General features: G+C 60.1%; 1 protein-coding gene across 1 annotated transcript; it reads left to right on the forward strand.

Annotated features, from left to right (window-relative positions):
- Positions 1-7,930: 7,930 nt before the first annotated feature.
- VAX2 (ventral anterior homeobox 2) lies at positions 7,931-25,418 on the forward strand (the record flags this gene model as incomplete). The annotated part of the gene is made up of 3 exons (XM_080617692.1): positions 7,931-8,210; positions 12,434-12,621; positions 24,924-25,418. 3 exons carry the CDS (start codon positions 7,931-7,933, stop codon positions 25,416-25,418), a joined length of 963 nt encoding a protein of 320 aa, XP_080473818.1.
- Positions 25,419-26,708: the final 1,290 nt, after the last annotated feature.

A 26,708-nucleotide genomic window follows, 5' to 3' on the forward strand; every position in this document is an offset into this window, starting at 1 on the left:
GGATGGAAGCAATGCAGAGCCCATGGGTGACAGGAAGGGTGACAAGCAGGCATCCCCATCCCATTGCAGCAGCCACTACCTCCTCACTGAGCTCCCTTGGAAGCATCTGGCAGCAGCGAGGTTGAACCAGAGAGAGGAGTTCATGGAGCTGGCCTGACCCGGGCAGGTCCATCCCTCCGGCTGGAAATCACCTTTCCAAGGTCCCTCCATGGCAGAGCCTCATCCCACCCGCATCCTCCTCCTCACCACTGGCTCCCACGTGCATCAATTCCCTTCCTCCCGCATCCCCTCACCCCGGAGCTGATGGATCCTGCCTGACCCCCCCATGGTGGCCGGGCTGCTCCAGCTGGTGCCTCCTCTCGCTGTGCTGGGGGGGACAGGGCAGATGTTGGCAGCTGGAGTGCACACGTTGGGCCCCGTGAGCTGCCAATGGCTTCCTGTGACAGATGCTGGCTCTTCCCAGCAGCGCAACTGGTGCAGACCGGGGCTGGGACAGAGAGAGGGTGAGGGGATGGTTCCACTGGTTACAGAACCTGCATCCAACCTGGAGCGAGGGCTCTGGGCAGGATGGGGCAGAGTGGGAACACCGAGGGGAGCTGAGGGATTGCTCTGAGCATGCAAAGAAACAGCACAGGAGGGACGTGGAGCTGCTGGAGCGGGGCCAGAGAAGGCCATGGAGATGCTGCGAGGGCTGGAGCAGCTCTGCTCTGGAGCCAGGCTGAGAGAGCTGGGCTGGGGCAGCCTGGACAAGAGAAGGCTCCTGAAGGGGAGACCTGAGAACAGCTCCAGTGCCTAAAGGGGCTGCAGGAAACCTGGAGAGGGGCTTGGGACAAGGGCCTGTAGGGACAGGCCAAGGGGAATGGCTTGAACCTGCCCGAGGGGAGACTGAGATGAGCTCTTAGGCAGAAGCTCTTCCCTGTGAGGGTGCTGAGGCGCTGGCACAGGGTGCCCAGAGAAGCTGTGGCTGCCCCATCCCTGGCAGTGTTCAAGGCCAGGTTGGACACAGGGGCTTGGAGCAAGCTGCTCCAGTGGAAGGGGTCCCTGCCTGTGGCAGGGGTTGGAGCTGAAAGAGCTCTAAGGTCCCTTCAACCCAAACCAGGCTGGGATTCTAGGAAACCACCTCCCTGATCCGCATGGATGGGGTTGGAGATGTGGGAGGCAGCAGCAGGGACAGGACCGGGATGCACACGGGCCTTAATCCAGCCACAGGGCTGCAGGAACGCTGCAGCAGCGATTACCTCCGGGCCCTCTGAGCTCCTTCTCCTCCCCTCTGGAGCCACACACATTAAGCCAAATCCTCCCGTCACATGGTTTAAAGGCAGAGGAAGGGAATAAGGGCAGGTCAGGAGGTGAACTGGAGGCCAGGGCTTTGCCACAGGGCAGGAGGAGCGTTCAGGAGCGCACTGGGCATTTCCCCTTGGATCAATCAGTGTGCGCTTTGCTTTGCTGTGCAGTAATCCCGGGAATGGCGGGATCACGCCGGGCAAGGCTCAGTGCCCTCGCCCTGCACGGGCAGAGCTGTCACAACAACGATGCTGATGCCTCTTGGCGGTGGTTGGTGCTACTCTGGAGGCTCAGAGGTCAGGGATGAGCTGGGGGTGAGCCGTGGTGTGATGTCCCTGTGCAGATGTGGCCATCACCCCAGCCTCAGGCCTCGGGCTCTGTGATGGGATCAGCTCTGAATGCCAGCTCGCTGGTGGGGGATGAGGAGGGCTGGCAGGGTGGGAGATGTGGGGCAGCACCGTGCCTTTGTGCTTCCCGAGGATTGCACCTAATCCCAAACTGCTGCCAGCCAAACACCCCATTCCAACCGGGCATCCTCCCCAGCCAGGGCCATCCCCCTCCATCCCATCACTGGGGCTTCCCGGACGTTCAGTGCTCTCTGTACCATCTCCTAAATCCACCCCTCTTCTTCCTCACCATCATCGTCAATGCAGGTTGGTGGCAGCAAGGCTTGACGGCTGTGACGGGACACCCCAACCTCTGCAGCCCCCTTCACCCACACCAAACCCCCATGTGCTGTGGAAACCAGGGCACAGGGCTGGTCTCTGCCCTCTCATGGCCATGAGGGTCCTGCCAAGCCCCCCAGGAATGAGGTCTTGGGGAGTGGGAGCTGCCCCACGGAGGCTGCTGGAGCATCCCAGCCCCATTGCAGAGCCCCAGAGCTGTCCCTGCACCATCAGGATCCCCCTGCAGAGGTTTATTGGGGTCCTTTGGGGGCCACCTTGTCTGCTGGGAGCATCAGCTCAGCCAGAGCTGCCACAGGAGCCCCCACCCCATGCAGGAGGTGTGACAAGGCCCCCAGTGCTGTTAATTTGGTGCTCATTAACTGGAATTGCCTGTGTGAAAAGTGATGGGTGCCCAGGGCACGAAATGGGCTTGGGAGACGATTCCACACCCTGGGAAGCAGCTGGATGGGGGGAGCATAATGGGGGGACACAGTGACTGGGGGGACCTCCTCCTCCTTGCCTTCCCTGTTGGATGCCATCCCAGTGCCCTCTGGCTCATCCCAGCTTGTGGCTCTGCATCCCTCACTTGTTTGGGCTCTGCTGTGGAGGCTTCCAGTGAAGACACTGGGCTGGGGACACCCGTGTCCCTGCAGCCTCGGCTGTGGGGTGGCATCGGCCATGCCAAGTTCCCTAGTAGTGAAATCAGGGGGGGCTGCGGCTGCATCAATCCCCCCCCGGCTCCTGTGCAACCCTCAGAGGGTAAACTGAGACACCGATAACCCGGTGTGATGAAGCTGGGGGTGCTGGGGGGCACCCCCATCCCCTAAACCATGGTCTGGGGTCCACCGTGTGCTGTGCGGTCCTGGGGACCCAGGGACCTGGAATGGGGGGGATATGTGTGACATTACCGGGAGCCAGGATACCAGAGATGGGTGGGATGGGGGATCCCAGCAACCGGGATGCTTGGAGGACGGGATCCAGGCAGCGGGGTCCCAGGAGTGCGGAGGGATGTGAAGGATCCGGCCCCGTCGCTCCCCGCATTGGGGCGGCTCCTGCGCCTCCAACTCATTTGGGGTGCGGAGCCCCGGGGGAAGAGGCAGTGCCGGGGGGGAGCTGGACCGGGGTCCCCGGTGCCGGCGGGTTCCTCCGGTGCGGGGTGCCGGAGCAGCCGTGCCAAAGGGAGCTGCGGTACCGGCCCGAGCTGATTTCGTTTGATTTCCTATGGGTTCGTTCGATTTCGTTTGTTCCGAGAGGGGCCGGGCCGGGGGCAGCGCACCCGGGGCGGGGGGAGCCCGGTGGGGTGTGCGGGTGGCTGCAGCCCCGGGGGGTGTCCCCACCTTGGGGTGTCCCCAACCCGCCCGCTCCCGGGTCTCCCCGGTGCTCCCGGGCTTCGCTAACGAAATCAGCGCTATCGGAGCCAGGACGGGGGGGACACGAAGGGGTGGGCACCCCCAGGAGGGCCCGGAACGAGGGGTACCCCTGGGAACCCCCAGCATCGGTGGGGATTCCGGTGGAGGCGTCGAAGCCGCCCGGTGCTCGCCTGTCCTGCACGCGTCCATCGCCGGTGTGTCCGTGCACAACCACGTGTGTCCGTGCACCGTTATGGGGTGTCCGTGCACACTTACCCGTGTTCGTGCACTGTTATGGGGTGCTCGTGCACCGTTATGGGGTGTCCGTGCACGGCTCTACTGGGAAACCGGACAAGCTCTGGATGCAGCTCCTCTGGGTGCTTTAAAGCAAACAATTAATTAATTAATTAATTAATCAATTAATCAAACAAACAAACAAAGACCCCCCCCAACAACCACCCCATTGGAGGGAAGCGGTGCTCGGTTAAATGGAGCTCACACGCGGCTGCCCCGTGTCCGTGTGTCCGAGCACACTTACATCGGAGCCGCGCACACTTATACCGTGTCCGTGCACAGCTACACCGTGTCTGCACACTTAGACGGTCCGAGCACAGCTACACTACACCTGTGCGCATTTACACTGTCAGAGCACACTTACAGCGTGTCCGTGCACACTTACACTGTGTCTACAGACACTTACACTGTGCCGTGGACACTTACACCGTGTCCGTGCACATTTGCACTGTGTCCGTGCACACTTACACTGTGTCTACAGATACTTACACTGTGCCGTGGACACCTACACCGTGTCCGTGCACACTCACACCGTGTTCGTGCACACTTACACTGTGTCCGTGCACACTTACACCGTGTCCGTGCACACTCACACCACGTCCGTTCACACTTACACCGTGTCCGTGCACACTCACACCGTGTTCGTGCACACTTACACCGTGTCCGTGCACACTCACACCGTGTCCGTGGACGTTTTCCCCGCGTCCACGCATCTTTTCCCCGTATCCCTGCATAATCCCCGCGCGTTTTCACGTGGCTCCTCCCTATCCATGAACAGCCCCGCCGTGTCCCTGCACAGTCCCTCCCGTGCCCATCAACGTTACCCCGTGTCCCTGCACGGTTCCCCCGTGTTTTCACACGGTTCCCGGTGCCCGCTCCGTTTCCCCCGTGTCCTTACACAGTCTCCCCGTGTCCATGCACACATCCCGTACCCGTTCCCCCTTGTCCGTTCCCGTTCCTCGTGTCCCTTGTCCGTACCCGTTCCCGTCCCCCTACATGCAAAACCCCCCTACCCGTTCCCCCGTACCCGTTCCCTTTTCCCCCCGGTCCCCGGCCCAGGCCATGCTACCACGGCACCGGGGACCTTCAACATCCCTTGGGGACCCTCGGTAACACCGGGAATCCTCGGTAGCACCGGGGGCCGCGGGGCTGGGCCCTGGCTCTTCGCCGTGAGGATGAGGGGGGTTCCCCGAGCTTGGCGGCTCCACTCTCGGTGAACGTTTCCATCCCCATTGCCCGGGCCGGGGCCCGCAGGCCGCCGATGTGGGCCGTGGGCCCGGGGAATCGCGGCCGCACCGAGCCGAGCCGAGCCGAGCCGCACCGGCCCGGCCCTCCGTTACCTTGGGTTCCAGCGAGCAGGAGGTGCCGGGCCCGCGAGCTCCGGGGCCTTTCTCCAGGGCGTAAACCGAGAAAATGAGGGAATACCGGGATTTTTGGTTTCGGACCTTCACGGTCCCGGAACGGGGGGAGTCGGCAGCGGCTGGTGGCGGTGTCGGGAGGCGGCGAAAGGCTGGAACCGCGGCTGAAGCAGCGGCTTGAACCGAGGCTTGAACCGGGGATAAACCCGGGGCTGCTCCATCCGGGATGGGCTTCCCGGGGTCGGTCCTGCTCCGTACGGCCCGGGAGGGAGAGAGAAAATAGGAGCAATAAAGATAATAATGATGATAACAATAATGATCACGATAATAATAATTATAATAATGATAATGATAATATTGATGATAATAAAGAAGAAGAAGGAAAACGAGGAGAAGAAGAGGAAGAAAAGGAGAAGAAAGAGGAAGAAGAAAAGAAGAAGGAGGAGGAAAATAACAACGCAAATCCAAGATCAACAACGCGAATACTGACAGAGGAGCAGTATAATTTGTTATTGTTATTAATAACAATTACCACTGCGGGATTTAGGATGCTGCATTTCCCTTCCGCTGCCCCCTGAGATCTCAGACCCACGCAGAGCAAACCCCTTCCCCTTTACCATTAACGCCCATCACGGGAGAACCGGGCCGGGGCGGCGGGCCCGGGACTCACCGGGGCTGCGAGGCCGGTGCTCGGGCTCGGCGGAGGGAGGAGATTTCGTTAAGAGGCGGCTCCCCCCCGGTTCCTCACTGGAGACCGGCCCGGAGCCGTCCCCAAGCGTGAAAGCGGTGCCTGGGCCCTGCGGAGGGACTTTGGGAGAGGGGGTGCTGTGGGTGGCGGTGCCTGATCCCGGTTTTCGTTAGGAATCGTTTGCTCAAAGTCACAGGAGCCAAGGCTGGGAGCGGAGCCCGGGCCTGGCCGCAGCTCCGGGAGCGGGGAACAGCGAGCGGGGAACAGGGAGCGAGGAACCGAGAGCGGGAAACAGGGAACCGGGAAGGGGAAGCAGGGAACCGGGAGCTGGGAACCGGGAGCAGGGAACCGGTTGCAGCCTCCAGTCCCTACCCCAAACCGGCTGCTCCATCCCGCTCACCCTCGGCCCTTCCTCCCGCTCTTCCCTCTCTGCCTTTTCCGTTTGTTTTATTTTGCTTTCCTACCTTTTAATCTGATTCCCCCCCATCTTTATTTCCCTTTATCCCCTTTTATTCCTCCTCTTTATTTTTCGTGTTTCCCCCTTATTTTCTTCCCCCTTTACTTTTCCATTTCCCCTTTTAGTTTTCCCTTTTGTTTTCCTTTCCCCCGTTCAACTTTCTTTTTTTCCATCTTCTCCCTCACCCCTTTATTTTCCTTTCTCTCTTTTTTCTCATTCCCCTCCTTTTATTTTATCTCTTCCTTTCCTCTATTTTCACCCTCTCCGCTCTGTTCCCGTTATTCCAGGACGGGCAAAGGCCGCCGCAGGCACGGACACTCGGGCCCACCCCGGCCCAAGGGCAAATTTGGAGGCCTTGAACCCTCCGGCGTTACCCGAAGCCCGACCCTGGCTCCGCCGGGCTCTTCCCTGATGGAACCGGCCCGGCCCGAGCCCCCCCGGTACCCCCCTCTCCGGCCCCGGTGTCGGGGGTGTCGGACCCCCGTGCGCTGGGGGTTGAGCTCTGCGGATGCTGCAGCAGCCAAACGATAGATTTCAATTCACCATCAATCACAACCGCTTCCATTTGAGGGGTCGGGCTGAGGCCAAGAGGTGTCCGTCCCCCCATGTGCCTCCGTTTTTCCGCCGTTTTCCCCTTTGGAAACGGGGAGCCCCGGCCTGGGACGGTGCCCGGGGCCGCGTCCGTTCCAGCTGGGCACGGAGAGCCGCTCACCCCGTTCCTGGTCCCTGTGCTGATACCGGAGGCGGCCGGGGGGCCTGCGGCTGCCGAGAGCAGGGAGGGGGTTCGGGGCTCCCCCGCTGCCCGATCCCGGGGAGGCGATGGAGTAACTCCGGTAGCAACGGGGACCCTCGGCCTATAGGGCTGAGGGGGGACACGGTGGGAAGAGGGACAGGATCCCCTCGGCACTCCGAGGGGATCGGGCAGAGCCGGTACCCGGTTATCGCTTTATTCGTTTCCACCGGGGCTGAACCTTCCGGTGCTCCCCGCGGTGACCGCTCCGACAAGGGGATACCCTCGGTCCTGGGGCTCTTTGTTTACCAACCGGTGCCGGGGACCGGGAGAGCAGGAAATTGCGTCTGTGAGGGCCGTGAGTTTGAAGTCGCTCCCTGGCTGCCCCCGAACCTCTCCCGCCGTGGCGGGGCTCGGCCGCCCGCTTCCGGGGCCGGGGATGCGCAGCGGAGCGCGGGCAGGGGGGGGAACGGGCCGGAGGAATAAGGACCCGTCGCTTCTCCGGTCCCACCCCCGGCCGCTTCCTCCGCAGCTCTCTCCTCCCCCTAAAATACCCCCCCCTCCGCCTCTCCCCACCTCCCGGTATTGGTTTCCCCGCACACGAATCCCAGCGCAGCGCGGCGAGATCGGGCACAGGCGGCTTCTCCCCGTCGGCACCGGCACCGGCGCCCCATGGAAGGGCAGCGGCGGCGACCGGAGCGCCTGAAGTTCGCCCGGAGCGAGGTGCGGCGGGAGGCGGAGCTGGGGAGGGGGCTTCGGGGGGGGCTTTAACCGGTTGTCAAAGTTTTAAACTCCTTCTTACCCCCCTTGCCCCCTCTCGGGACTCTCCGAGGGGCCCGGGACCCCCCCTCCTCGGTGGTGGAGCGGGGAAGGGGGCTGCGCTTGAAATGCCAGCCCCCCCCCCGGTGGGAGAGAGCCGGTTCCGCCGCCGACAGGCGGGAGGGCGACGGCCCCGGGGGTCTCCGGCTATGGGGGTGAGCCCCAGGGAGGGGGGCCGAGAGGGGCGGGGAGGGGAAGGGGTCTGGGGGGGGGCTCCCCTCCACGCCCCCCCCGCCCAGCCTCGCCTCCTCTCTCCCTTTCCCTCTGTCTCCTTCTCTCCCTCCCGATGTTCGATCCCGCCGCGGCTCCCGCAGGGATGAGCGATGGAGGGGCCGAGCCCGGCGGGAGCCCCGTCCTGCGGGCCGAGCCCTCCGCTACCGGGCGGGCCCGGGAGAAGGCACCGACCCGGGCGGAGCTGGAGAGCGCCCTGCGCGGCGGCGGCGGCTTCACGGACATCCCGGGAACGTCGTCGGTCAGCCCCGGCTCCTCCAAGGAGCGCGCCCCGGACAGCGAGAGCCCGGCGGGAACCGGCGAGGCGGATTATTGCCGCCGCATCCTGGTGCGAGGTACGGGCAGCGGCCCCGGGCCCCGCTTCCCACCCCGGGTCACTCCCGTCCTGCGCTCCCCGCCGCCTCTCGGGTCCCCGCTTCCCGCCGCTGCTGACAGCGGGATGAGGAACCCCGCACCCGCCATCCCCGGCCCCGCTTCCAGCCCATCCCCTGCCGCTCCCGGGCGCTGGCCGGCTCCGAGCCCCGGCCTCCCGGCCCCGCCGCCACCGCGGCTCCCCCCGCTCCGCTCCGTGCGGCGGGCCCGGTCCGCAGCCCGCTCCGCCGTGCGGCTCCGGGGCCGAGCGGAGACCAGGGTACGGGGCCGGGGACCCCCGGGGGGGCGCGCGGGCAGCGGGAGAGGGGTGCGAGCGCTCGGCTCCGCTTTTAAACCGCTGTCGCAGGAGAAAAGCGTCATGGAGCGGCGGCGGGAGAGGGGTTATATACATATATATTTATGGTATTTTACCCTTTATAATGCCATTCGCTCGCCCGGGGATGAGGGACCCAACCGGGCCGGTGAGCCGGGACCCGGGACCGGTGCATTCCGCCCTCGACCACCCTCCACCGGCCCGCGGCTCTCTGGGTTTGTGGTGACCCCCCGAAGCTGAGGGTCTGCGGCCGGTGCCGAGTGCTCCCCGGTTCGGGGCTGCAGCGCGGCTCCGTCCGGCGATGCTCGGCGATCCGGTCCCCCCTCTTTCGCCTTCGTTTCCCAGCTGGGGCCCGGGGAAGCTCCGCGGCCGCTCGGTGACCAGCGCCGAGGCCGCCCGGCCTTTGCTCCGGCGCCGAGCCCCGCGCTCAGGCAGGGACCGGAGCCGCGGCCCCGGCTCTGCCGTGTCCGTTCTCCGTGCCCGGGGCCGGCAGGGACTGAGCCGGGTCTGTTTTCGGCCTGGCACGGCTCGGCTCAGGCATCCCGGCGTTGCAAACAGCATCGCCGCTCACAGAAGCCTCTCTCCCGACTGTCGCGATAGGCGCCTGCCGCCGACAGCGCGGTTGTTGCAGCCTGAGCCCTCCCTGGGCACCTCGGCGGGGGTGCGGGTGGCTCTGGGGTATCCCGGGATGTCCCCAGGGTATCCCCGGGGTCCCGGTGGTCGCCGAGGCCCGGCCGGTTGCCGCATCCTCGCCGGGGTCAGGCTGGGGTCAGGCCTCTCCTCCTCCAGCCCCGTCCCCACCGGGGCCGCCCCGACGGGCCCGGCCCGGGGGGTCCCTCCCGGAGCCCGGCGCAGGGTGCCCGCATCTCCCGGCCCCGGGGACCGGCGGCTCTCACCATCTTACTGCAGCCGCCACGGCGCTGACAAAATGGTGGCGGGCAAGAAACGCCGCCAAGGAACGGGCACGGGGCTGGGAGTGAGCGGGGGGACACGGCGGGGACACCCGGTCTGGGGGGGACAGGGACCGACGGGGTCCATGGGGTCCTGCTCTCGGGAATGGGTCGGTGCCGGGCACCAGTTGGTGCCGGGGATGCGTCTCCAGGTTCCTGTTCTGCAAGGTGGTTTTATTATTACTATTGATTATATATATATATAAGATGCAATGTACATATATTATATATTATACATTATACATGATATACTATGTATTATGTATTATATATTATATATAACATGTTTTCCGAGCTAGGGCTGATCCCGAGCCATCTCCTTCCCTCTCCAGCCCATCCCCGGTGCTCACCCACCATGGCTTTGGTGGGTACCGGGGCTCTCGGAGCACCCTCCGCCTTCACCAGGGCCCAGTTGGAGGAAGTGGTGGGATCCTTCATGCCCTGGCGTCACTGAGGGGGTCCCCGGCGCTCCCCCAGGCTCGGTACAGGACTGTACCGGGGTCAGGCCGGTGAGGGACGGAGCCTTCAGCCTCCGCCGTGGGGCAGCCGTGGCCGCCCGGCCATCCCCATCTCATCGAGGCGGCAGGGACGTTGCACACGGGTACAACCGGAGGGTGCGGGTCGATACCGGATCGGTCTTTACAGGGGATTAACAGGACTTGGACCAGGTGAAGGAGCCACTTCAGTGCCATTGCACCCCCGGGGCGGCTGGAAAAGGGGGTTCAGATCGTGGGGTGCCCCCCCTCCACCTCCCAGCTCGGAGCCCGAGGGCCCACGGTGCTTTTTGGGGTGCTATGGGATCCTGTGCTCCCTCCCCGCTGTTCCTGTGGGTACGGGCTCTGCTGCACGTGTTGATGTGCAGGATACGTCCCTCTCGGCCTGCTGCAGTGCGGGCTCTGAAATCGCTGCTCCCCAAAACTTGCCCCTGCCTGTCCTGCCTTGTGTTCTGCTGCCGTGGCGGAGGAGAGATGGATCCCAGCGGCATCAGCCCTCTTTTGGGGGTCATTCCCAAAGCTTGTCCTGGGTGCCGTTGGGTGCAGCCTCATCCCCAATATCTGGATGCATCCCTAAGGCCCCACTTAAGGGCTGTTGGAAACCCCTGGGTGGGAATTATGGGTCTGGGATCGACTGGGGTCCAGTAGGATCCCGGATGGGGGAAGGCTCCCAAGATGGGGTGTCTCATGGATGGCGGTGTTGTGGCCTTGCTGGCCAGAGGGGATGGCTCTGAGCCCTCCAGACCCACATGGATGGGCAGCAGGGAAGGTCTGCGCCGTGCAACAGGGCTGTGGCGAGGGGCTGCAGCAAGGGTTTTGCCTCTCCTATGCCAGGCTGGCACCATGGGTTGTGTCCCCATCCCTTCCTATCCCTTCCCATCCCTCCCCACCCCTTCCCATCCCTCCCCACCCCTTCCCATCCCTCCGAGCTGTGTCCAGCTGCTGGGAAGGGTGGAAATAACAATAAATAATACCCATAATAATGCCCACATCCTGGAGGGGCCCAATCCTGCGGCTGCGGCTGCAGTGGGAGCGTCTCCATCAGCCCTGGCTGCTGCTGCTCTGGGAACCGTGCCGTGGGCATGGATGTGGTCCAGGCATCATCTCTATGCGTGCTCTTCCCTTGCAGACTGGTTCCCTGATCCCACCAGGGATCTCCCATCCAAAGGTATCTCCAGTGCACCAAGAAGCCCTTTCCTATCCGACAGCTCCATGCTCATCCCTGGGGTTTGGGGGTGCAGATCGGAGCCCGAGGGTACCATGATGTAGGGTGGGATCTGGCTCTGGGATTGGGGTCCCTATCCCATGTCTGTGCTTGTTCCCCACTCCCACCGTCCCCCCACTGTCCCCACCATCCCCACACCAGCTCCATCATCCCTTCCCAGGCTGCTCCTCACTGTTCTCCCCCTTCCTGCCCCAGCAATCCCATAATCCCTTCATGTCTGAGTCAGCCCAAAGGACAGAAAGCAACTTATCTCCATCCAGAGCTGCTGGGGAGCTTGGCTTCCTCTGGGATTGGGAGCCAGCAGCCCTGGAAGCAGGGCACGGAGCCCACAGTGGTTTCTGTGGCTGGAAAGCCACTGGGAAGAAATGGGGAGCTCTGCAGCTTCCCAAATCCAGGCTTCGCTCCGGCATTGGAGTTGCTTGAGGAAAGCTGGCACGAGGGATGAGGAGGATGAGGGGTTTGGGGTGGTGGGAACACAGTGGGCAATAGCCAAGGCTCATTCTAATCCCTGGTGCCACATCCCGGCCCATCGGGACACATCCCAACCCATGGGACAGGATTCCCAGCACCTTGGGGCTCCAGGGGTTTTCCTGGGAACGCTCATCCTTTGTCAGAGCTCCTTTGGAAGGTCCATGAGCAGCATCCCATGGTGTGGGCTGATGTGGGAGCTAAACCCTCCGGTGTCCATGTCCCCTTACTGAGCCAGGGCTGCTCTTGAAGGAATTATCCCTACAGTGGGAATGATTCTGGAAAGAAGGGAATGGTGACAGGCACTTTTCCCAGTATTCCAAAGAAAGGGCATAAATATGAACTAAAATATGTTTTTAATTCAAATAAAGCTCTAATTCCAGCCGTTCCTTGGTATTTACCATTTTCTTTGCTTTCTGGCTCTTGGGAATGGTTATTCCTGGGACTAAACACTTCCTTTCCCTAAAAACCTTTCTGGTTTCTATTTATCCCCTTAAAACCCCCAAATTATTCCCACTTTTTACCTTTCCCTGGAGGTTATAAACTCACAGCATTTGGGGCCAGGGGAGATCCTGAATTATGGAATGTCACCTCATTCCGCTCCAGTTTGAGGGATTTTGGGAGTCACTCTTGCAGCGAGCTCAGCACCCAGCAAACGCCATTTTGGACCATTTTCCCAGTCCTTTTCCTCCCCAGGAGTCGTTTTCCTGATCCTTTTCCCTCGCTTCCCTCGCAGATGCCAAAGGGACGATCCGGGAGATCGTGCTTCCCAAGGGCCTGGACCTGGACCGGCCCAAGCGGACGCGGACGTCCTTCACCGCGGAGCAGCTCTACCGCCTGGAGCTGGAATTCCAGCGCTGCCAGTACGTGGTGGGCCGGGAGCGCACGGAGCTGGCGCGGCAGCTCAACCTCTCCGAGACCCAGGTAAGGGCCGTGGTGGGACCAGCCCCGTGGGCTCCATGTGTGGTGGTCACCAGCGTGGGGAGGGAAGGAAGGAGCAGAAATGGGGCTGGGGGGGGTGAGCATCCCGCATCCATGGGGATGGATGGGGCTCGGTGCTTGCTGGGAGAGAGGGATGCTTTGGAGTGTGTCCGGTGGGAAGCGTGCGTGGTGCTGCGTGGTTCTCCATCCATCCCTTTCTCTTGAGGTGGGGTTTAGGGTTGAGGGGGGCTCAGGGCAGCCCTCAGTGGGGGACCCTGCACAGCTTCCCAATGGGAAGCGTCCCCTGGCTCCACTGGGAGCCTCTGGGAGGCTTGTAGGAGGCAGGAGGGTTTCCACAGGGATCTGAGGTCCTTATGGAGCACCCACAGGGTGGCAGGGTGGATGAGTGGGGTTGGACATGGGATACGTGCTGTCGGGATTGGGTGCTTGGCTGCGTGTGAGCTGGATGGATCTCACCTGGATCCTGCATCCCTGTCGCTCCCCTGTCCCTGTGGCTTTACTCTCCTGCTCCCAGATGGATGATCCATCCATGGGTGTGCCATGGGGACTATCCCTGTGGACCCTGAGCTTGGGTGGGCACCTCTTCCCCTTCCCAACATTCCCAGCTCTGTGGGGAGGGATTTTCCTGGTTCTGCTCCAGTGACGTTTGGCCGGTGTGGAGGGATATGAGCTTGGGAGAGATTGGAATGTTGATGTCTGTAATAGAGGCTGCAGTGCAAACCAAGTGGGAATGATGGAATAACCCAGCCAGCCCAGTCTGCCCCTCCTTGGCCACTGAGGCTCCTTTGGAGGCAGCTACATGGATCCATGGATTCAGATAGGAAGCAAATCCAGTATTCCCAGACCTGCCCTGGCTCCAGCCTCCCGCCTGTGCCAAGGAGCTGGTTTTGGAGAGCCCCTGTTGCTCTGTGGTGCTTTGGCCCTCACCATGCATGGTCCTGCGATGGGGAGCATGGAACAGAATTCCTCTTGGATCTGTTGGGAGCAGAGTGGATGGGTTTTGGTCAGGAGCAGGTTTTGCTTGGTGGGAGAGGTGCAAGGAGGTGCTGGGATAAGGAATAAAGCACCATGGTGAGCTGGATGCTGGATAGGGGTCCCTCTCCCTGGTGTCCCAGCCGAAGCCCTGGTCCCAGTGCCACCTCCATGGAGCCGGAATGGCTGCATTAATCCCTCTCCATAGGGACTAATGTCCGCTTATTTCCTGCTTGCTCACTGCCTTCATCGCTCAGTGAGCAAATTCACACCCATGGACCACGTCTGTCTCCTCTCCTCTTCCCTCCTCCTCCTGCATCCTCTGTTTTCCCATCTCTCTCCTTCACCTCTGTCTTACTGAATCCCTTCCCTGCTCTTCACAGCTTTTCCTTCCCTGCAGCAAATTCCCAGTTGTGCCTTCCTGGATCCCTGTCGCTTCCCAGCCACCACCATGCCTGGGATCGGTTTCCCTCTCTCATTAATGGGTGCAGGCCCCCTTGGACCACGGTTTCGGGCTCTTTGCACACTCAGGTATCACCTTGGTCCTTCACCATCCATGGGATTCCTTGGTCATTGCTGGTGACCGCAGGGCTTAGCAGGATGGGACATTGTGTGACTCCATGCAGCAGGATGTCCATGTGGCTTGGCGATGGGATAATCACCACCAGCCACTCCTGTCCCACCAGGTTCCTCCTTGTCCATCAGTTTGGATGGACATTTGCAACAATTTTGGGTACTGTGGGGGTTTTCCGGCCAGTGTTATCCAGGAGCAGCTCCCAGGACATATGGGACCTGCTCCATCTCATACTTGGTGGATTCCCAACCAGCAGCATCATGGCTCTTTCCTGGTTATTTGCCTTGTGCCCACGGTTGGGGTGGTGGGATGGATCCTTCCCACGCCCTCACTGGGTTATATCATGGTTTCCAGATTAGGAACCTTCCCCTCCCAGCTCCTCCTGACTTTGCTCTTTGTCGGGAGCCTGGATGCGATGGGAACCCACCGCATCAGCAATTCCACCGCGGATGGAGAGGAAAGGGGGCACAGAGGGGCTGCTGCAGCGGGGTTTTAGTGCCTGTGGATGTTCAGGGGAGGGAGGATGATTCATCTCTGCTCTTGTGTGAGAGCAGGGTGATGAGATAGGAACAGACACGATGGCATCGCTGCAGCCAAGCATCCCTGGGAGTGGGTTCTCTGACCAGGAAACCCCACCAGAGCAAGAACCACCTGAAGATCCCCTGTGAGCCTCTTGTGCTGCTTTCCTGGCATCAGATCCTGCTTTCTGGCAGGCTTGGAGGCAGGGGGCGATTGCCTGATGTGCTGACAGAGACACGGGGTCGGGGTTTGGGATATGAGATATGGGACACAGGGACACGGGACACGGGACACAGGACATGGAGGAGTTATGGAGTCACTCAGGTGAGGATGAGGAGGGTGCTTGCATCCGCCCCAGCTCTCTCCAGGGATCCCTGTGCCTGTTCTGCATCACTGGAAGCTGCCCCAGACCCAGCCCAAACCCCTCGAGCCATGGATGTGGTTAGTGGTAAATGAATTCAATTAGCCTGTGGAATGTGCTTTCATTAACTTGCCAAGTTAATGAAGGCAAGGTTATCTCACCCAGGAGACAGATACATCCTGGGTGAGCTCTGGATCAGCACAATCCATCCTCAATCCCGTGCTCCCAGAACTGGCTTTCTCTGGGCAAAGCATCCCAATGGGGATGAAGTTCCCCTTCTCAGCGCCATGGAAGGTGGAAGGCAGAGAGGAGCTGGAGGCAGAAGGACCACAGAGGAAGGAGAATTCCCCTGATCGCCCGGCAGGATGGGAGGCGGGATGGGCTGGATGAGGGGATTCGCTCCCTGGGGCAGGAGTTCAGTGCCAGGCTCAGGTTCAAGTGACCTTGTGTCTGTGCCAGCTCTTCCTGCCCTCATTCCTGCCAGGACAGAGACCTGATACAGCAAACAAGGGCTCCTTTGGGGGTCTGGGTACCCAGGAACTTGGCTGCACCCAGCTCTGAGCCTTGTCCCTCTGCCAGGAGGTGGTTCACCCATTCCCAAAGGCAGGAGCTTGGGATATAAAGGGTGTCCTCGACCAAGGAGGCCATGCCCAGGAGCGCTGCTGCCAGCTCTTGGACCCATGCACCTCCTGGAACATCCCGGTGAGCTCTGGGGCTCCTGTGCAGCATTTGTAGAGGGATGGTGGGGTACGGAGTGGAGCGAGGGCTGAGCATCCTGCTTGTTTGTAAGGGCAAGAGCAAAGCAAGGGCTTTGTTATAAGAGCTTGAAGGTCCCATTCCATGATTCTTGCTTGCCTGGCTGCTGGAAATCCCATGGGATGCTCCCGGTGTTCCCCCACCGTGATGAGCCCCATCACAGCAGGCCTCACAGACCTCCATGGAGACAGACTCTTGAGCCGTCCTTGGCAGAGGCTCCCACGGCTCCATCACTGCTGGTGTCCCACAGCCCCGAGCGTCCTGTACTCACAGCACAGAGCCTGCAGGTCTGTGATCCCCCAAAGCACATGTGAGGCAGCAGCTGAGGCAGAGGAGGGGTGGGAAGCTCTATTTATAGCCCAGCAATTAAGATGACGCTGTTAAAGGTTAATCACACCTCGAGATGTGATCAACCACCAGTCAGTCCTGCAGCAGGAGAGCAGCGCAGCCATGGCTGAACCCAGGTTGTCCTCTCGTGGGGAGAGCAGCAGGAAAGGAGGAGGTGAGAATCATAGAGCCTGGTGGTGGGAGATGTGGGCTGGGGCTTCCCCAAGGCACAAGAGGCAGGTAGGACCCTAGTGATGCTCTGCTTGCTCCTGATTCTTGGAGTCTCTGCAGTCCTCAAGGAAAGCTGAATTCCCAAAGCTTTGTTGGAAGCCCCTTTGTCAGACCATGCAGAAAATGGGGGTGTCCTGAGGAGGATTCCATCCCTGCATCCTTCCCTCCATCCCTCTGTTCCTCCATCCCTTCATCCCTCCTGGAACTAGATGAGCTTTCCAAACCAAACCATTCTACGACTCTATGAACGCTTCAGCTCTAAATGTTGCGGGAGGGCTGGGTTTTCCCAGAACCATTCCCAGCTTTTCTCAGCACACTCCAATTGGATATAATTTAAGAGGAATTCTTTCCTAAAAGGACAGTCTTGATGGGAACTGGGTTTGGTGACAGCTCCCCAACGCTGGGGCGGGATCCTCAAACCCGATGCTCAGGCTTCCCACCCTCTAGCTGGGTGCTGGCCATTGGGTGGGATGGCCAGTGATGGGTTCCATGTCCCATCCATCCCAGGGAGCACTTCCTGGGAATGGGGGGAAATCACCCATCAGCCTTTGCTGGTGCTTCCAAGGAGACCAGAGTTGTCTCTACCCCATTCCATGTGTTGGAGGATGCTCCCTTGGGGACACCTTGCCCCAGGGCCACCAGGTTGGATGGTGGAGATCCCTTCACCCCCACCAGTGCATCCCTGCCTCTCCCCGCTCCTTCCTCTCATTTCCATCTGCAAAGAGCACTCGGGAGCTTCCCCTGCTGTGGAACCAATACCCTTAATTCCGGAGCAAAAGCAGGATGAGAGCACGCTTCTGGCTGGAGTCTGGGATCAAGAGGCTGCTCTGGGTTTGGGTTACCGGTGGGTCGGGGTCAGTTCCCACCTTGGACATTCCCAACACGTGGGCTGGATCTCATTGTGGCTGCAAGCACGGCCCCAGCCATGTCTGCCCTGGGCTATGGCAGAGGGTTTGGGGTGTGTGGTGCAGATGGGGTGGTCCCTGATGCTGTTGGGGTGCAGAGGGGCTGGAGGAGATGCTGAGGGCTGGTTCCATCCCTGTTCCTGCTGTGATGGGAAGAGGCAGCCGGGTCCTGCAGCGTTATGAAACCTCCGTGTGAGGCAGCTTTGGGCAGTGAGCCGATGGCTTATGCAATGCTGGGGCCTGAGCCTCCGCGAGCCCATGGACCCATTCGGGATGGAGGGAGGAGGAGAAGGAAGGAGGGTATCCAGGGTGCCAAGGGGAGACGTTGGTGCATCAGCTCGGTCCCACCTTCCCCCGCGCCGCGGCGGGCATCAGCTGATGGCGGCGGGAGCTAATCCCGGTGAGGAAAATGGCCTCGGCCGGCAGATGGGAATAGTCCCGGATGGACGGCGTTCCGGCGTGGGACGCGTGACGTGATGGCGCCGGGGTCAGCGCCAGGGCAGGGCTGCCAAGGAGTAAACACCATGGAAAAGCCATAATGTATTCCCTATGGCTTCCCGTGTGGATGCTGGCATCCGGGATGATGCTCATGGGTGTCCCAGGGGAGACTGAGAACCATCCCATGCTGTTTGGTGTTGGTGTCGGGATCCAGGATGATGCTCATGGGTGTCCCGGGTTGGATGAGGATCGTTCCCTACCGGGATGCTGAGGGATTCTGGGAGGTGCTGGCGTGACCAGGGTGGTCAGGGATGAGGCTTTGGCTTCCCGCTGGCAAGCTGTGATCCCTCAGGAGCGATATCCCACTGCTGCTCAACCACAGACTGGTAAAACACATCGGTTTGGCGCCACATAATGCGAGCTGAAGGGAGGGGAGGGTGATGGTGATGGACCTTTCCATCCCCCGAGTACCCAGGGAGCTCAACCTGTCCGTATGGGGTCTCCTTTGCGATTAACTGCTTGGAAATGACCCGTTTTGTGGCTGGGAGGTGTTGGATGCAGGGCAGCGATCGGGGCAGCATCCCGGCTCCGGAGAAGGGGCTCGGGAGCTCTCGGCTTGGCTCCAGGCACCTCCTGGTGCCGGTGCCCCGCTCCCGGCTCACCCAGCCCCGCGCCGTGCCGGAGCTGTGCCATGGCCGCGAGCCCCCGGCTCCGTGCCGGGAGCCGGGAGACACCGGGATCCCGCTGCCCCCGTTCCTTCCCTTGCCCGGAGCCGTGCCAGGACCCGCGGGGAGACGTGACCCGGTGCAGATGCTGCTGGGGAGGGGGGGGGGTCTGTGCACGTGTGGGTGCTCCCTGCACGCCTGTGGGGATGGCTCCATGTGCGCGGTGCCGGATGGTGCTGAGCGTTCCAGAGCGGGGCGGTTCTGTCCGTGTGCCCGTCCCGCTGCCTGTGCCGAGCGCCCCGAGAAGCCCAGATGCTCGCTGACATTTCCCATCGCATTCCCGGGCCGCATTCCTGCCTGCCCCCCCCCGCGCCGGGCAGAGATGGGAGAGGCCGGGCCGCAGCGAGGAGCGTCCCGAGGGCTCCCGGAGCAGCTCTTGAGGATGGATCCTTCCTGCAGGGTTGGGGGGCTGAGGGGGGGTCACTGGACCGCCGGCAGCTCGGTCAGGGCATGGCAGGGACTCTGTGTCCTTGTGCGTGCATTTAAAGTGCAATCAAACGGTGGAAAATAGCGTTGAAAACCAAGAATAGAAATGAAAATCTAATTAAAAGAGTCGAAAAGAATAGAAAATAGAATTAAACCCAGAACTGGATAGAATGGAATGAATAGAATGGAGGGGATGGAATAGAATGAATAGAACAGACTAGAAAAATAGAATAGGATATAATGAAAAGAAAAGGGAAGAAAACGAATGGAAAGGAAAGGAAAGGAAAGGAAAGGAAAAAAGGAAAAGAGGAAAAAAGGAAAGGGAAAAGTAAAAAGAAAGGAAGGAAAGGAATTAATAAAGTTAAAATAAAATAATAAACACAATAAAATACAATAACATCGAGTGAATAAACCGCCCCCACCACGCAGGTCAGACAGAGAGGATGCTGCGGCGGCACGGCCGGGGGGATGCAGGATCTCTGTCCCGGCTCTCCCAGGGCTCTTCCCGCTTCCAGGCTTGTGTTTCCCGAGTGGCTGCTGGCCCTGGGGACGCTCTGGCTGCGGGAGGAGCTGTTGGGAACACAGGGAATTGCTGTGCTGCTTTCCCGGTGGCCGTCAGTGCGTCCCATTGTCCCTCTCCTTGCTCAGTGCTAGGGCAGCGCCGGCTTTGGGGCTGCTCTTGGGGGAGCGGAGGGGAACGGGCCGGGGGGGAGCTTTAGGGGGAAGAAGAGAAAATACCAGCATTTAGATAATGATATATGCATATTATAGATGTATTTTACATATATACATAACATATATGTACCTTATATATATAGAGTCAAGCTTTACATCCCTGCCCCAGCGCTGTGGCACCGGGCTGAGACCAGCTCCACTGGGACCCTCCTCCCAGCAGCTTTGGGATGTGTTTGCTGTGAATTCTCTTTCCCTTGATCCCTGTAACTGGGAATGTGATGGGAGGCACGTAGCAAAGGATGAACTTCAGCCCCAGGTCCTGGAGGGGCTGAGCCCTCTCGTGTATTGCTGGTGACAGCAGGACCTGTGAGGAGGAGATGAGAGGGTGATGGGGTGAGAAGCTCCTTGGTGCCGGAGGTGAAACCAGCTGAGTTTCATACCATACACAAGGAAGCACAGCCTGAGATGACCAAGCAGCAGGTTCCAACCTTCCAATGGCTTTTCCACCCACTATGCAGCTGAGGCTTCATTCTCTTGATCATTGCTAGATGAACACCGTGTCCAGCCTCTCCATCAGCAAGGAAAGCGTTGACCTTGCACCAAGCAATAGGTATCTTCAGCTTCTGATGTGGTGAAAAGAGTGGATGGAAACACAATCTTGTACGTGGGACCTGCAGCTATGGTGGGTCAGGGAGATGCTGGTGGTGTTTTATTGTAGGCTGAGGGCTGTTGTGATGAGTCCTGAAGGCTTTGGGTGACTCTGCCTGTTTGGGACAGACCTGTTATGGCACTGAGGTTGTCTCCTTCATGTTCTGCTGGTACTGCAGGTCCTGTTCTATAGCACCTAAAGGTCCTAGGGGACCAGCCATAGAATTGCCACAGAGCCACAGGATGGTTTGTGTTGGAAGGGATCCAACCCCTGCCACGGGCAGGGACCCCTTCCACTGGAGCAGCTTGCTCCAAGCCCCTGTGTCCAACCTGGCCTTGAACACTGCCAGGGATGGGGCAGCCACAGCTTCTCTGGGCACCCTGGGCCAGCGCCTCAGCACCCTCACAGGGAAGAGCTTCTGCCTAAGAGCTCAGCTCAGTCTCCCCTCTGGCAGGTTCAAGCCATTCCCCTTGGCCTGGCCCTACTTGCTCTTATAAAAAGCCAAAGTCCCCCATGCTCAGTACCCAGACACTGAAGCAGAAGTGATGCTGACCCTGAGCAGCACTTTTCTCTGCAGGGCTGGGCAGAACAGGGATGAGCATCCTTTTTGGTTGGTGTTAGTTAGGAATTCCATGCCTGTGTCCCAGCTGGGTACATTTGGACCTTGTTTTGTGCCTATGACATGGAATCATAGAATCCCAGACTGGTTCGGGTTGGAAAGGATCTTCAGATCACCCCATTCCAACCCCCTGGTACATACATGGACACCTCACACCAGACTTGTACCTATAATGTGCTACCTCTGCCCACCCTGATGAGGAGTCCTCTGCTCTTACCAGCCTCCTGCTGCAGAGCCCAAAGCAGGATCTCCAGACCCAGAAACAGGAGAGGATTCATCCTGAGATCCCTCCCACCACTCACTCACCTCATGGAAAGGGTGACATTAGTTGTGATCACAGTAACGGGTCAGACACAGCTCACGCTTATCCCCACACCTCCAGCATCAGGCTCCTCCTTGTGTGCTGCATCTCCTGGGGCTGTCACAGTCATCTCCTCTATCCTCTTACCCTCTGCCCTCTGAGAGCTCCCTCCTTGCTGGTGAGCGCATGACCTCCCATGTCCTGCTCCTCCATCGCATCCAGATGCATCTTGTTGTCTCTTTGTCTGCATCCAGCCTTGACCTGGTGGGTCTGACACGTGTGGTCCTGGGTCCCACAGCCCCATGCAGGGGATTTGCAGCCACCAGGAGCTGCGGGTTCTTGCTGGGCCTCTTATAGAGTAGGGGGAGGCTTCTCCTCCTGAGTGATCCATCTGGGTATTGGCCTTTCTCTTCATTCCCAGGGAATGGATGTCCTTGTTCCCACTTTCTCCTTCACCCCCAGCACGGTAGGGAGCTGGAGGTGGCTGGTTTCATCCCACAGCCCTTCAGTTATCAACCAGATGGTAACTGAGCAACAAAGCATTGCCCACACGGCTACGCTACCTCCTCCATAGATGCTGAGATGTGGTACCCACCAGCATGGTCCTCCCTGCCCTTCCTCCGGGCTGGAACAGGGAGGGTGTCACTGCACATCCCAGTTCACCCAGTGACTGGGATGAGGAGGAAGGACATGGAGCTGGTGCCATCCAAGCTGACTTTGGCAAGCGCTCGCTATGGATGAGTTTCATCACTTGAGCAGAGGACTTGTGGTTGGAGGAGGAAGTGACCGAGGGGAGACGTGGGGGACGCTGCTGGAAGAAGGATCAGGGCTGGGGGGGAATTACTCATGGATTTGTCCAGGGCTGTGCCTGGCTGAGCCTATTTCCATCTCCATGAGAGGAGCTTGATCGTAATGGGGGATGAAAAGGACATGGGCCTACTAATTACTGACAAGCTGAGTATGAACTTCAGCCATGCAGGCAGCTGTGACCCTGCCCTCTGATGTGGCACCACAAAGCTCATGTCAGTCTACGAGGCACGAGGAAGCCTGATTTAGAGCAGCACGCTCAGACTGGCTCGTGGTGTCCTGGGGTGATGGGTGCAGAGGGGAAGCACAGGGGTGAGATGAGGATGATCAGGAGGAACCCAATGGGTGCTCTTCTGCTATGGGCTGTATTGACAGCCCATTGCTGGCAGGGGGTTGGAACTGGGTGAGCTTTGAGGTCGCTTCCAACGCAAACCACTCTGGGATTCCATTATTCTGTCCTGTGGCCTCCTCTTGTGTTAGAAGCTGTGAATCAGGGCACTTTGCAACGCAGGGGCTGCGCGTGCCTCAGTTTCCCTTTGCACTGAACCATGATTTAGTGTTAGGTCCATGGCTGGACTCAACGATCTTAAAGGTCTTTTTCCAAGCTAAATGCTTCTGGAGACCCCTGAGCAGCCTCGGTGGGTCCCTGAGACCCATCAGCATCTCAGGGTACTTGGAGGGGATGCACTCAGACACCAGGGCAGGTGGAGGGAAGCTGGTGGGGGCTTCCCAGCCCTGGAGCTGGGGTGAAGGAAGCAGGGTTGGGTTGGATTGGGTTGGGCTGGGTTGGGTTGGATTGGGTTGGGTTGAGTTGGATTGGGTTGTGTTGGGTTGGATTGGGTTGTGTTGGGTTTGGTTGTGTTGTGTTGTGTTGGATTGGGTTGTGTTGGATTGGGTTGTGTTGAGTTTGGTTGGGTTGGGTTGGGTTGGGTCAGGTTGTGTTGAGTTGGGTTGGGTGTGTGGCTGTGAGGCGTTGGAGCACCTTGGTTTGGGGCTCAGGGATGGAGATGGTCCTCATCCAAGAGCATGGGCTCCAACACATCCCTCAATATCCACCCACAGCGAGGTGAGGCTGGGACTGGGAAACACTGAGAGATGCTGAGTTTGCTCCATGGGTCATGGTGTTGGCTATGGGAAGGGTGGTGCTGGTGCCACCTCTGCTGTGCAGGGGAAGGGGCAGCTTCTGGGCACTTCATGCCCATCCTCAAGGATATAATGGTACTGATGGGGGTTTTGAGCTCCTGCTCTTCCAGAGCTGGCTTTGGGGATGCTCCGGGTGGAGGGCACTGGGGCTGTGCCTTTCCCTATGGACCAGTGTACACCAGATGCTCATGGAGATGCACAGGGTTGTGGGGCTCTGCAAGTCCTGTGCTTTGGGCTCTGAGGTCCCTGGAATTCCACAGCTCCAGTAGGTCCCCACCAGAAATCTGCTGATTCTGTATTGGGTCTCCATGCCCTGGGACATGGGAATGTCCTTAGGAGCTTCCATGCGGGACTATGTGGATAAGCGGAAGTAGGACATGGGCTGGCAGAGACCCATGGTCCCAGGAGGTTTTGGCTCATTCCCATGATCTTCTGCTGCTCCTCCTGGAGCATCCCCGTCCTCCTTTGGCTTCCCCCACACTCTTATATCCCTGGCAAGGGGCTGGGGGCCTGGGACCTGCCCCCTCTCCATTAGCTCTGCACTGTGGGTCTGTAGTGCTGGGGATGCACAAGGGCTGTGTCACTGGTGACTTTCCTGCCCCACGGAGCTCCCGATGGATGAGTTCCAGCCCTGCTGCTCCGGGGCAGAGGGAACCAAGCCTGTGCCATGTCTGGGGTTACCCTGGGGTGTCCCAGCAGCATCCGACTCATCCCCACTCGTGCCATCGCCTCCCGCCATCCGCCAGGCTCTAACCCGAGTGTCTTCCCATCCGTGTCCTCCCCTTACCTCCATCTCCATCCGTCTGTCCCTCATGCTTCTCTCTGTCTGTCTCTGCCTCTCCTACCCCTCTGCTCTGCCAGGGAGGGACAGAAGCGGGGAGCAGTTGCAGGGGGACAGGAGCCATGGGCTGGGGACCGGGTCCATGTCCCATCCGTGTGGGTCAGGGGTGTCCTATGAGCTCCTTGCTGCAGCCAGAGGCAGGATGGGGATGTCCCCAGCTGGACTGGGGTGCAGAAGTGGGTCTGTGTCCTGTGTAAGGCCAGTAGGAACCACCCTGTCCCCTAAGGCATTCCCCTGCACCCTAGAAAGGCCAGGGACACTCTGCCCTGTGTCTTGACCTGATGAGGGAAGGGTTTGCAGATGGGAACACAGATTTGGGGTTGATGACCCCACAGCAGAGAACCCAGCACATCCCATAGCTCAGCATCCCTCGAAGAGCAGGCACAGGGCAGCGGCTCAGCCCCATGCTCCTGCCGCTGGGCTCCTACCCTGGGGTCTCACCCCTGGGCTCCCATCCCCAGTGGTCCCATTCCAAGGTTCCATCCTTGGGTTTCCAGACCCAGGGTCCCATCCCTGAACTTCCACCCCCAGGCTTCCGTCCCTGGGCTCGTGGCCCCAGGCTCCCATCTTTAGGCTCCCATGGCCAGGTCCTATCCCTGGGCTTATCCCGATGCTGCCATCTCCAAGCTGGCTCCTGTGCCCAGTGTCCCATCCCCAAGCTCCCATTCCCAGGGTTCCATCCCCAGGGTCCCATCCCCGGCCTTCCCATCCCCAGGGTCCGATCCCTGAGCTCCCATCCCTTGGGTCCTACCTTGTGCTCCCATCCCTGGGTTCCCATCCCCAGCCTCCTGTTCCTGGGCTCCCATCCCAATTTGCCCATTCCCTGTAGGCAGCAGTCCCTGTATCGGGGGTGGATCTCGCCGGGCTGTGTTTTAACACGTCTTTCTCTCCTATCTCTCACTCTCTCCCGGTTCTCGCCTCTCTCCCGGCCCCCCCGCGCTCTCTTTCCGTCCGTGCCTCTCTGTGTGTCCCCCCCCTTCCCCAATCCTTCCCATCCCGTCCCCCCCATCCGCAGGTGAAGGTCTGGTTCCAGAACCGCCGCACGAAGCAGAAGAAGGACCAAAGCCGGGACTCAGAGAAACGCTCCGCAACCACCTCCGAGTCCTTCGCTACCTGCAACATCCTGCGCCTGCTGGAGCAGGGCCGGCTCCTGCCCGTCCCGGCCCCCCCCAGCCTCCTCTCTCCCACCTCCCATCCCATCGCCAGTCCTACGGGCAACGGATCCGGGCTGGCCACGCCGGGAACCGCGTCCCCGGGGCTCAGCGGCGGGAGCAGCCCCCCCGCACCGGGAGCCTTCGGCCTGCAGGTCCCGTCTCTCGCCTCCTCCTCCTCGTCCTCGTCCTCGCCCTCGCCCCGGCTGCCGGGCTCCGCGCTCTGCTTCGGGGCGCCGCTGCTGGGCGGCCTCCACGAGCTCCCCGGCGCCTACGGACTGGGCACTTCCGCGTTCGAGCCTTACACGCGCCTGGAGAGGAAGGACAATTCCAGAGGCAGGGAGAAGCCGAGCCCTTAAAGCCAAGCGAGGTCAAAGAGGCTGCCCCGAACCCACCAACCCCCCCCGGCATCCCCTCCCCTGCACCCCACGTCCCGCACCGGGGGTGGTTCGGATGTGGGGAATCATGGATCACCCGCCCGGGTGTGAGTGTGCACACGTGTGAGCGCATGCATGTATGTGACTGCACATGTATGTGAGTGTGCATACATGTGTGTGAGTGTGCACACGTGTGAGTGCATGCATGTATGTGACTGCACATGTATGTGAGTGTGCACATGTGTGTGAGTGTGCACACGTGTGAGTGCATGCATGTATGTGACTGCACATGTATGTGAGTGTGCGCATGTGTGTGAGTGTGCACATGTGTGTGAGTGTGCACATGGGTGAGTGCATACATGTGTGTGAGTGTGCACATGTATGTGAGTGTGCATACATGTATGTGAGTGTGTATTAATGTATGTGACTGTGTACACATGTATGTGAGTGTGCACATGTGTGTGAGTGTGCACATGTGTGAGTGTGCATACATGTATGTGAGTGTGTATTAATGTATGTGAGTGTGCACACGTGTGAGTTCATACATGTGTGTGACTGTGCACAGGTACGAGTGTGCACACATGTATGTGTGCACACGTGTGAATGTGTGTGCACATGTATGTGACTGTGCATTCATGTATGTGAGCGTGCATACATGTATGTGTGCACACGTGTGAGTGTGCATACATGTATGTGAGTGTGCACATGTATGTGACTGTGCATACATGTACAAGTGTGCACGCATGTGTGTGAGTGTGCACGCCCCATCCACACCGATACAGCCGTGGAGGCCACCCTGAAGCTCCTTGCCCCATTGCTGATGCTGGACCTGGTCACCCCTGGGGGGGGTCCCTGCGTGTCCCGTGTCACCGGTGCTGCCCCATCCTGCATCCCTCATCCCAATGGATCTGTCAGGGCCGTGTTCCCCCTCTCCAGGTATCTCCCATTCGGGGTCTGGAAGGCGATGCTGTGGTCTGGGCTGTGCAGGGTGGGAGAGGAGCAGCTCCTGGGGGGACACTGGGGGGCTGCTGACGTCCCCATGGTCTTTCAGTGCCTCTTACAGACGGGTCCCTCTGGGCTGTCACCCGGTGCTGAAGCCCCAGGAGCAGGAGGGGGACACCCCAAAGGCACTGGTCTCTGTCCCTGCCTGGCCATGGCACCCTTGGGCCTCAGTTTCCCCACCTGCAAAGGGCTTTGTGCTGATGACTTGGAGCATCCCAGTGGCTGGTCCAGCTCTCCCTGCACTGCTCCCATGGGATGCTTGTCCTCTGA

The sequence above is a fragment of the Psittacula echo genome (assembly GCF_963264785.1).
Source record: "Psittacula echo genome assembly, chromosome: 1".
NCBI classification, from domain to species: domain Eukaryota; kingdom Metazoa; phylum Chordata; class Aves; order Psittaciformes; family Psittacidae; genus Psittacula; species Psittacula echo.